This window comes from Hetaerina americana, unplaced genomic scaffold (genome assembly GCF_022747635.1).
Source record: "Hetaerina americana unplaced genomic scaffold, ioHetAmer1.1.p SCAF_7, whole genome shotgun sequence".
Taxonomy (NCBI): Eukaryota; Metazoa; Arthropoda; class Insecta; order Odonata; family Calopterygidae; genus Hetaerina; species Hetaerina americana.
In genome coordinates, this window is record NW_027287316.1 from 23,243,081 (window position 1) to 23,255,306 (window position 12,226).

Here is a 12,226-nt window from a genome sequence, read left to right on the forward strand (position 1 = left end):
TGAGGGAATAATCTAATTAAAGAATTTAGCATTAACATTTTGAAACTGTTATTGAAGTTTAAGATGTTTTTTTACGGATAATACACACCATTCCTTATGGTGGAAGCCTCCACTGCACATATATAGCCTGGAAAATGCATTTAATATATGCTATGTTTGATTTCTAACATTTAAATCAATACAATGCATACCCTGGAGTTGCAGAATGTAATTTGTAACAACAGATGAAAAAGTCCAAAACCTATTGATAAATCACCAGCAATACACAAAAAAGGAGATTAGTTATTTTCTGACCTCAGGGAGACAGGCAGGTTGTAATTGTGACTTATATGGAGTTGACCAAGGCCAAAATGGTATTTGAACTGGCCATTGTCAACTCCATAGTAAAGGAGTGAGGAGTAAGGTATGTGGCAACAAAGAGGGGAAATATGTAAAACCCAAATAAACAGAGAAACTGAAGAAATAGAGAGGTAAAAAGAGGGGGGGAAGATAAGCACTTGTGGTCATTATTTGAAAGGATAGTGGCAGGTAGCTGGTATCCTGGCGGTAGGAAGTAGGGAAGAATAAAGAAGGGTTAAACGGGAAGGGGACATGGAAGGGATGGAGGCAGGTTGAGGGATAAGGTATAAGTGATTATAAGAAGGAGGTTATCAGGGAAGGGTCGTTCGATACATACTTAGAGTGGAGGGTAGGGGGTAATTAGATGGGAAATATACGAAGGGTGGAGTCAGTAGGAAAGAGGGAGTTTCCCTGTTTGCTGTGGAAACAGGATTCTGAGGAGAGGAGAGTGATTTATAAATATATGTCATTCAAACGAAGATATTTAATTTTATAATTTCAAGTCGCTCTAAAATATCAAGTCTTTTTCCCTTATTTTCAAAGTGCAGAATCTTTGGATTAAATTTACATTAGTGGGATGATTGTGGTAGATGATTAGCTAGGAGTGATGTTTCATCAAAAGTCCTCCAGCATCTTTTATGCTCTTTATTCTAGTGTTGAAACTTCTTCCGATCTGGCCTATGTCGCACATATCACAGGAATCACAATTCACTTTGTAAAATGGCGGATTCTAAGAGGGGTTCTAGTTCCTTTGTTGTGGCAAAGGATTTTTCCCAGAGTATGCGGATTATGAAATGATACATTAAACTTTCTTTTACTAAATTTTTGGGCAATCTTATTGGAAAGATCATCTACAAACAATAGACATCACCACTTTTTGGGCTTTTCTTGTGCGGGATTAAGGGAGCAAAATTATGAAATAGCTTTAAATTTTAATTTTTTCTTTAGATTGGTGACAATGGTTACACTATAGCCATTGGATACTGCTATTGATTTTATGGTGTACAGCTTATGGTTGAAATTTTTAATATTTAGGAGTAAATTAACAATTATCATTGAATCACCGTAACATGGTTTCCTGTACATGCAAAAACTATGTTTATCATCTATGATAAATATGGAAAGGTCAAGGGAGTTCAACTGTTTCCTGGATTCGATTTCCATGGTGAACTTAATTTTGGGGTGTTGGGCATTTAACAGATTGAGTAAACCATCTAGTTGTCTTATACTCCTCCATTGGTCCAGTAGCAGATAATGTTGTCCACATAGCGATACCAGTCGAAAATGTTAGTTATGATAGGATGGCCGCAGTTTAATAATTGTAATTATAAATTGTCCATAAATATTTCTGCTAACAGTGGGGACAGAGGAGATCCCATTATTAAGCCGTCCGTTTGATGTGAATAAAAAATAATTCTGGTTTGCACACAGTTCCATGGAGTAGATGGAGTTCTTTTGCAAGCACAGGGTTCATGCTGGAGTCTCTCAGTAAACCGTGGGTGAGTAACAAAGTTTTTTGAATGGACACAGAAGTAAATAAATTTTTTACGCCAAAGGAAACTAGTTGGGATTTGGGAGGCAAAGATGGTGAAGATTACTTTCAATATTTCTGCTAATAGTTTTCTTCACCCCTACACCTCATCCCTCCATCTACCTCTATCTCTTCCGTGCCCCCTTCCTGCTTAACCCTCCTTTATTCTTCCCCCTTTCCCACCACCATGATACCAGCTAACTGCCACCGTCCTCTCAAATAATGATAAGGGCTTATCTTCCCCCCCCCCCTTCTTTTACCTCTCCATTTCTTTAATTTCTTTGGGTTTTCCACATTTCCCCTCTTTGTCCTCACCTACCTTACTCCTCACTCTTTTCTTCCCTCCCTTCCTCAAACAGGTATAAATATCATGTATCACACTTCGAATCTTTGACTTGTACCTGAAGATGGTTTGATGAACTGATATGCATTGTGCATTACAAATAAATCTGTGGAAATGTGCAAATTTGTTTTTCTCATAATGATGAACTTCCACTACATCTCGCCTGCATTTGTTGAATATATCCATATGTTATACAGGAGAAATACCAAATGTCATATTTAATTGATGGATTTCACACTGCAAAACATCATTACCCTTGACTGGGACTCAAACCAGGATCCCCTCAACTTCAGGTCAAGTTCTTTAACCAATTTAGCTCGAGTTGTCCCCTTACACTGAATTTTTAGGGGCTTCAAAAGATCAAGACTTTTCGACAAATTAACATGTACATTCAATGCTACAAGTAATCATAGGAATGCACATTTCACCGGAGTCCAAAATCTTCAAGCTAGTATTTTAACAGAAAAGTGTCCCTTCGACAATTTTTAAACGATTTTTACTCAGGGAAATTTCTGTAATTTATTGCACCTAGTTAAAAACTTAATTAAAGTAACTGTCATAACATCTGACACAGTTTTTTGAAACTTCATCATACCACGTGTGTGGTATTTTCGAAGATAAGTAATGTATCTAATTCACAGAACTGCAAATTGACTCATTTCATCCATGGACCATTTAACTCCTATATTACACAAACTAAAACCAAATTACTAAAAGTTTCAATTTATTGACAAAATATTGTGCCATATACATATGAGAGCACACAAAGAATTAAATTTTAAATGGCTCCACATACCACCGACCCAATTTTCTGATTGAATATTTTTTTAACCTGATGTGAGGAGAATAATTATCATTTTCATAACACTGAAAAAGAACATGGTTCATTTACATAGTCTTTTTTTTTTGTTTTACAGTTGAAGCAGGTACCACTGGGTTGAGCAACCAGACTAGAAATTCTTCCATTCCCATGCTCTAAAGAAAAGGAAGAATGACAATGCAATTGCCTAAACTTAATGTGAAAACTTCATCATGACATAATTTGAAAAGAGATTCAATTATTACAAGTTGGCAATGGGACCAAAACACAATAAAAAAACAGCAGAAAAATATCATAAAGAACATACTCATTTCATAGAAACATCAGTGACATAACAACATAGGTGGCAACCAAATAATAATGGCCAACGCAATGTAAAATGCAGTAATGCCTTGGTTGCGATGTTGTTTCCCAACTTTGAGCTTGAAATGCGGTCATGTACATATATCCGTACAACAAAATTTACTAATCCATATTCTCATTTTATATAAATGGTCAATTAGGGCTCCCCAACATCATCTTCAAAAATGGAGACTGTCGAGGTTGAACTATTTAACCTTGCAACTTTTGCAAACATCAAACTCGACAACTCAACTTACTAGTTGGGCCTTGACCAAACACTTTGTTTCGTGAGAATATCCTAAGGTTGATGAGGGACTACTGATCATTAATTAATTCCTTCCCAATTGATCAATTTCACAATCTGTTCCAAGAGAATTGATCAACCATCACAAATTCATAGATTAGTGTTTTACACCATAAATATTTACACCTCAGCAGAATCACTTTTTTCCAACAATAATTTACAGTTGAGAACGTATCAAATTCATGTACTTTTATTATTTTGTAAGTTTTATGATTTGGTAATTTGAATTAATGTATTATTTATTCATAAATATATTGAACATCAAGCATGCTGGTCAATTTCTTAGAAAAATCATAATTGAAAATGTCCTGAGGTGGAAACTTACGTTTCTTTTTAGTTTTTTCATGCATCAGCATCTAAATTGAATATAATATCACGAAATTATTATACACGTAGGTAACTTTTGCTTCTGTTGCATCCCAATAGAAAAACTTTATGTCCTTCCCATTAACAAAATCTTTCACCATAGAGACCATATTCCATTAGATTAACAGCACTGCTGCCCTGGGAAGAAATATAGGATAAATTCATAATAATCAACACAATTGATAAATGAGTTTACATTCACCTTTTGTCAAAATAATCAACAGTAATTGATTTTAATTTGCTTCACGTGTAAGTTAATGTACAGCTTTAATACTAATTGGTTGATAAAAACTGCTGGACATTTACAGTTTTGAGAATATTTCACCAGGCAGTTCTGAAAGCATTACCTTGAGAGTAAACTGAAAAGTAGAGCTTAAAAGAGTTCTGGTGGCATAACAGTTTCTTTTAGAAAACTTTCTAAGATGATCGAATAGCTTTTAGCATTTGAACATCTTAAAATTGTTAATACTACAAAAGTACTTCTTTGAATATTGCAAGAGGATAATTTTTTAATACCAAACACAGAAGCATCTTCAGGTGAGCCAAAGTTCCATTCATTAGTACCTAAAATCAGTTAGGGAATCCAACACTCATTTATCATCAATGTTATCAAATTTGGGGTACATATATTTCTGTTGATTTCTCATGTATTTTAAAGGCCATTAAAAAAACTCTACCAAACAAAAACTTTTCCAGCAAACAAGCTCTCATTTCTCATCCACTGCAAGTCAAAACAATAACTATCCAATAGCTCTTTCGTTGATTGGAGCACTTGTGGAATAATATTTAATACTTTTTAAATGCCATCCCTGCTACGGAGGGAAATAACCTGGATAAAGTTCACTTTTATCAACACTTATCAGAGTCTTACAAGATTCAAATGAATCTGTGATTTCACAACTCTATAGCGGCTATCTTTACCACAAGGAGTATCTCCAGATGAGCATATTAATTCCTCGTTCAGGGATTATACCAGAATATTGAACCTTGCCGGTATGTCATTAATCATAGCTCATTTCTATTGACATATCTCACTTTATCACTTTTACCCATCAAATCACTATCAAAACAACCACACCCAAGGAGAGATTGAAACTCATCAATCTTGAGCAATTGGCAAGCAGGCAATACAACAACAATTTCCATAATAAGAGGAAAATCACGAGTTACTGAATTTCCATTGATCATTTTTAAAGCTGAAATTTTGAAGGTTTTTCTACAAAGTGACTCATGATGAATTTTAAAGTTGAAAATTAAGGCTGCCAATGTCTGTAGTCACAACTGGGAAAATGGCAAAGCAAGATATCAGCCATACTCAAAGTAAACATCTCCTTGGATAGTAAAACATTTCCTCTTTATGGTTCATTTTACATTAGCATGGGTACCAGCAACTAATCATAGAAACCATATCAAGTCAAGTTTAGCATTATTAACATATGGATAAAATTTTAAAATATTGTAAAACAATTTTTAAAAATTACTTTCCACTATCATAAAAGCAATATATTAAAAAGACACAACACACTTAGAAAATTTTAAAAATATATACAAAACACTCGGGAAGGCAAAATATTTTTACCTTCCCGATCACACTTATAAAGAAAATTTAAAAAAAACCTACTAGAACTAACATACATACGTATTAACATACCTGAATGCATATACATGTACCTACAATTTAACACAAAATAACTTTCACAAAAATAGGTCGAGCCACAATATGCCTCATGAGTATATGACAGTGGCACAAGCAAGCATCATGGATATTAATGTTCAAAATTTGTCACATCACATGACAAAAATTGATGAGCAATGCACTCAATAGTGAACTGCAGGAGTGGCAAATTATGATGGCTATAAACACAACCAATTGTAGGTGCACTGATGGGCTAATCCACATTGAGAGTCAATTGGTTGAGGCATATTGGCAGCATGTACAAGAGGAAAGCATGTCCATCTGTCATGTTAATGGCCTCAGTTCCCCCTTGACGCACAAGGCTTGCAATGACTATGCCCTGGGGGCATCCTTGTCAGTAAATATATAACAAATGCTTTGATGCATGGTAAGATTTTAATTCCTCTAGAACCCTTCTTGAGCAGCAAATGGATGATGAAGATGATTATGTGTCCGATTACTTTATGTAACTCTCAAGCACTCTGTACAGGCAGCAAGAGAGACATATACCAATGATTTGAATGAGGACCAACCCAATGACCACTCCTAGGACAATGTCTGTACGTTCATTCACCCAGTTCAGGAAGACCTGGTAGCATCCCTGTAAATTGTAAAAAGATGTATTTTAGTTACAAGGATTTAATAGACACAAGAGTTGTAATTGTTATTTCAAGGGACTGGATAAAACTAATTTAAAGTTTATAAAAAACTAACTAAGGTCATGCCACACCATAAAGCATACAAAATTATTTACATATCAACACAAAACCCAAACCTGTAGAGGGAAAAATAGCCCATTATCATAGTTAGCTGGCAAGTATTTTATCTATCGAGAAAATTGGGCCAGTAGAGACAAAATCCACAAGGTTCAGGGATATAGTTTGTGCCATCATGGACAGTCCCCGAGCATGCCTATCCCCTACTTCAGATTTTAATTTTTACCCCATTAAAATTTACCCTGGCTCTCAGACACTTCAGTAACACAAAAGAGCACCTCTGGAGTGGCCTGCATCCTTGGCTATGAATTTATGCTTGGAAAATTACATTTTATTAATATAATAGAATAGGGCAATAACAAAGTAAATATCATTACGCAGCTTATTAAACTTTGTAAGGAACCAAGCCCAACATTTTTGGAAAGGCTGCAGATGTCATTTAATGAATACATTTTCAAAAAATGGTCCTGATACTTGCTATTTTGAGTAATGTATTTCAGTTTATCCTAAAAATTACAAGATTTAAATGTTTCACACAATTGCTTTTGTCCACCTGTTTAGAAAAGAACCTCCCAGCTACAAGGTGGTGAAACCAAGAGTGGCTACCCCACCTCCTGATTTATAAGCCACCATCATAATGTTTTTTACACATCATCTCACTGCATGCAAGGAAATTCAAGCTGTGAAAATACGGTTTACCAAAGGCATGCACAGGAGTGATACTTTCTTCTGGAGTTTAGCTAACATCTTACCGAATGCGAGAGTAGGAAAACTTCGCCTTCAAATAAAGGGTTCATGAAGCATCATACTTATTCTCTTTTCTACACAAATTCATTCTGTTCCACCATCAGACTTGGGAAAGTTACCACCAAAACTTAATAGAGCCAAACTCAAGTTAGTTCTCAGAAATTCATTCAAATTCCTTTATTTAATCAATAGTCTATCATTCCAGATAATAGTTAGGTTTATAAAAATTAACTAACCAAAAATTAACTTTCATTTAATTTTCACATTCTGTGCATCAACAGCTTATTATGAGCTGGAATCTGTTTTCCTATGTTATCCATTTACTCCAAAGACAATGAACTAGGTGCAACTGTGAGTGAGGACATTTCGTTGGTAATGTCTATGATTGACAACTTAAAAAGTTGTTAATTCTAAAGCTGTTTTTATTCTTTACATATGCAGCTATATGAAAACATTAACAATAAAAACACAATTACTCAAAAAAAATTTCCATGCTTTAAATTAACAATGTGAATTAGAATAATAACACACATGCAATAAGCTCTAAAAACTTGTAGCATGTGTATAAATCAAGAAAAGCCTCTCACATGCTCAAATGATTAAGGCCCAACTTCATATATGCACAACACTATGTATACTTATACTGTACTCACAGTTTCGTAGTACGAATTGGTTGCCGAGGGATTTTTTGGGCAATCGGGATCCCGAGGTTTAAACAACGAAGGGTCAGGTCCATCCGGGACAAGGACACAACAGGCTTCTGGAACCTTCTTGCTTCCTAGCCTCCATTTCTCTGATGTTTGGAAGTCTTGGTAATTATCCACACCACAGCATGACATCTGATAAGAGGAGAATGGGAACCATTACATTGAAAGAAAAATAATGATTTATGTAAATCAGAGTCGCAGATAAATTACAATAATAAGCTACTACATGGATAAATAGGGTACAACAAATACATAAGATTTATTGTCCACAGGGTCAAAAATATTTTAATATGAAGAGGGGTTTTAATGACATAGGTCTGGAAATAAAGGTGCTTCTCAATTTAATGTTTGATATTTATGAGATGAGAATAGATGATTATTATATGACCACAGTCATATAAATTACATTTGTAAAGAGTATTAACCTGTGAGTCAGGAATTGTAAAAAATTTGAGAAGTTCTTCATACGGCATAGAAATCAATACACCTCTCAGTTAAAAGGAGAACATACACACCTGAGACATCAAGTAGTTCCACATCAGTGTCACAGCATCTTCTTTATCCTTGGGTGCATAATAATCCTTAATGGTTGACTTGAAAAAGTCTCTAGTTTTGTCCTCGGCCTAAGGGGAACACAAAAGCCATTACCAGATTTTTAGATGAGTAGTTGAGATGATTACACACTTTTACAATACTAAGGATCAATAAAAATAAAGCAATTCCAAAGGTTTCTAATGCACACATATTGCTGTAACAATTAGTAGGTACTGCTGCCATTTTGTCAAAATATGTAGATAAAAGTACTGAATGGAGAATCATTCTTACTTCTTTTCTGTATCCAACAACCAGTCCTCCTGCTGTTACTTCCAGGATGAGAATCAAGAAAAGAAAGACTGCATACTGAAAGTAAAAAAAAGAGATGCCAGTCAGACAGGATTTACACACGTATATATTTCCATACTCCAATTAAATGCATAATTTCATATTTACAGTGGAATGAGTTGATTTACTGCAATTATTTTAGATGGAGAAAGTGAGAAAATTTAGTTCACTTTCACACTTTATTTCAGGCTCTATTTTTAAAAAATGTGAGCAATCTGGAGATCCATGCTAAAATATGTTCTGATAATGTATCCAAAAGCTGAATGAATTTATTGATCGGTAGTGATCCCAGATTTCACTTATTTAGAAGTAAGATACTTAGTGACAATTTACTTTGACGATAAATTTCAGCTATTTAAAGCATTGTGCAAGATTTTTTTATAACTACTTATCTTTTCAATAATGCATGTCTTACTTTATTTTTTTTCTTTTTATTATTGCAGCATTTTTTGCATTAAAAAATTTAAAAAATCAACGTATGTTTATACAGATTAATGCTTATACTCAGATTATGGTATTGACTAATACATATTTTTTCACACAACTTTTTGTACTTTTATCATAGACCTATGGCTCACTGGACAAAGTTGTTACTTGATAATGTTACAATAAAAATTTTCGAGACCAATTTTTTTTTTAATTTAGACATTAATAATTACAGGAGGAATGTTGTAACATCATATATATAGGAAGTGAATTTGAATGGTTTGGAGGCAATTAAACACGTTTCCCTCACTGAGAGTCCCAGTTCGAAACCCTGCAATGGCAACTTGTTTGGATCATTATAGTTATTACCCAATTCTTATTGTCTCTACATTTAAATGTGTGATTTGGTTGTGCTTTCATTAATTAAAAGAATGCAAGAGCAACAATGTCAGCACTAGATTCGTCACCACTCTCCTTCCACATCCTCCTACGTACCTACCTCTAATTACCCATAATGGCACGATTTGACTAAGCCACTCACAACTTACGCGGAAGAAACTTATCGCAAAAGAGATACTCGTCACTGGATTACCTAAACAGCATCATTATCCTTATATCTGCCAGTTTCTTTCATCTAAGCTCTATATCCAGGGGCCTTACAATTAGGCAAAGGGTTAGTCTATATCGACACTAAGAACGAAACTATAACACCGGTATCCCAAATTTCCGGCTGATTGTCACCGTATCGACCATTAACTTTTAACGCCGATGTGAGTTGCTGCTAAAACAGTTCAACGTGGACCCGTGGGTCAAACAAAACAAATACGAGGGTTTCGGTGCCTAGCCTCCCGATTTCCGACACGCCGCGGTATCTCACGACTTTGTCCGACGGGTTGGAAAAGCCACTGTGACATGCGAGACGCGACATTCTTTTGGAAACCTCGCAAGCACTTTAATCCATTTCGCTCGAGGGGACGCGACAGGAAAGTGGAAGCTCGGAAAGTGCGATGCCGAGATCGCGGAACGTCCGGGACGGCTCCCGTGCCGAGATTTTGTTTCTCTTCGGAGATCCGCGGTCCCCATTAACAAGTTTACCCCGGCCCTAATTACGGACGGGCACGTCCCCCCAACGAAGTCCTAAGGCGGCGGTTCTCGACAAGGGTCTCGGACTCCTGGCAATTCGAAATGCGACTTAGGCGGGAACTTGATTTCGTTACGTCTCACAGTCACCGCGGACGACCAAAATAGCATGCGGAAGGACTCAATAGGCATCGGAATCCGCGATGTCATTCGATATTGATGGATACCGGGTCTAATCTTATTAATCATTGCTAAATGTAGTAAAACTCATTCAACGAGACCGCTAATAGTATGTTCATATAGATTGTGAGAATTAGGACCATTGCCTACTTAAGGTAGCAATTCTTACAACCGCCTTCTCAGATACAAAAGGTAAGTTGGATTTGAGCAACGTCAGGCTTTTGTGAGGTGAACTCTGTATCGAGGAAATTTTAGTCTCATTGAAGCATACTGAACTACAATATTCAGAGCAACAATTGTATAGTGTAAAAATCATTCGCCTTGACCGGGATTCGAACCCGGATCACTCGATGTCCGGCCGAGTGCTTCAGCCAGTTAAGCTATCGAGGCGTCTGACTGGCTAAAGCAATCGGCCGAACACAGAGGGATCCGGGTTCGAATGCCGTTCAAGGCGAATGATTTTTTACACTCTGCAATTGTTGCCTTGTAATGCATATTAGCGGATGACTCCTTCAAACAGTTACTCTCACGGGATCTCCCGCAGTTTCTTGTTATAATGTTCAGATTCATTATTCATGTTTTGCTTTTAAATGTATGCTTCTTACCATACACGAATAACGGAACTTCTTTCAACGAGATCGCGTTAAACACTATCCTAGTGCCTATTTAAATAAACGATGGGAAAAGCCAAAACTGTTCGTAATTTGATTGCCAAGATAAAAAAAAGATATACTCAATGCTTTCTTCTCAGATGTTAATAATATGAACCAAAAATCGTCGGCCCCTCTGACTTCTAAAGAATCATTCATAAAGTGCCATTTATATACCGAATCAGAGAATTCACAAAATTTTATTATAAATCTTGTGTATTATAAATAGTTCATGCAAGGATATTTTAAGCAAATAAGGCATTTAATAAGGCAAATAAGGATATTTTACTAATAAAAGCTTTCCTATTTTTCTCAGTTCCATCGGTCTTTAAACCCGCATTCCACGTTCTCTTATAAAATAAGAGGGTAGGCTGAAAACTAACGCACACATGCTTGTAGACCACAAACAAAATGACCTTCAGAAGCACTCCTGTTGTAATTTGGAAGTAACATTCCCCCTCAACACACATGCGCAGGTTTGAGGTCGTTACATTCATCCATTATATTTCCAGAAGCGGAAGTATGAAGACGTGTTCTAGTGTTACGTCAACGCGAGTTAAACAGCGTGCTGTTATTGACAGCTGCCTTCGCCTCATTTTCCGAGGTGTAATGATTACCCTCGAGGTGTCTTTTGAGCCGAGGAAAAAAATGAAAATCGCAAGGCGCAAGATCGGGGGAATAAGGAGGGTGTAGAATCGGTTAAACTTTCAGGTTTCGCAGAGACTCTCCCGTTCGCGCGAGCTGTGTGGACGAGCGTTGCCATGTTGCAAGATTATTGGCGCCAGGCTGCCTTTAACACGACAAACTCTGCCAATATGGTTTGCGATATGATTTGAGTGATTCGCCGGTAATTTAGAATCAAATCTTCGACTAGTTTGCGATGTTTATCACCCGAGGCAGTGGTCGGATACCCGCTGCGTGTTTCATCAACAAGTATGGCTTTTCCAGGCTCGCAACCACGAAATTTTACTACCGATTGATTTACAGTAAGATAAATCTCAGCAGGGGTCACCTTTTCAGCAGTTAAAAATTCGATAACAGCACGCTGTTTAACTCGCGTTGACATAGCACTAGAACACGTCTCCATACTTCCGCTTCTGGAAATACCCTGGATGAAT

At 36.3% G+C, this 12,226-nt stretch overlaps 1 protein-coding gene across 1 annotated transcript in view; it reads right to left on the reverse strand.

Moving 5' to 3' along the window:
• Positions 1-2,920: 2,920 nt before the first annotated feature.
• The window catches only part of LOC139696276 (tetraspanin-18-like), a 104,420-nt gene continuing 95,114 nt past the window's right edge, over positions 2,921-12,226 (reverse strand). Inside the window, exons 5-8 of the mRNA XM_071594970.1 lie at positions 8,716-8,790; positions 8,406-8,513; positions 7,837-8,022; positions 2,921-6,321 (exon numbers count right to left, since the gene is read on the reverse strand). Of these exons, the coding sequence (XP_071451071.1) occupies positions 6,178-6,321; positions 7,837-8,022; positions 8,406-8,513; positions 8,716-8,790 (513 nt within the window). The 3' untranslated portion in view covers positions 2,921-6,177. The remainder of the gene's footprint in view (positions 6,322-7,836; positions 8,023-8,405; positions 8,514-8,715; positions 8,791-12,226) is intronic.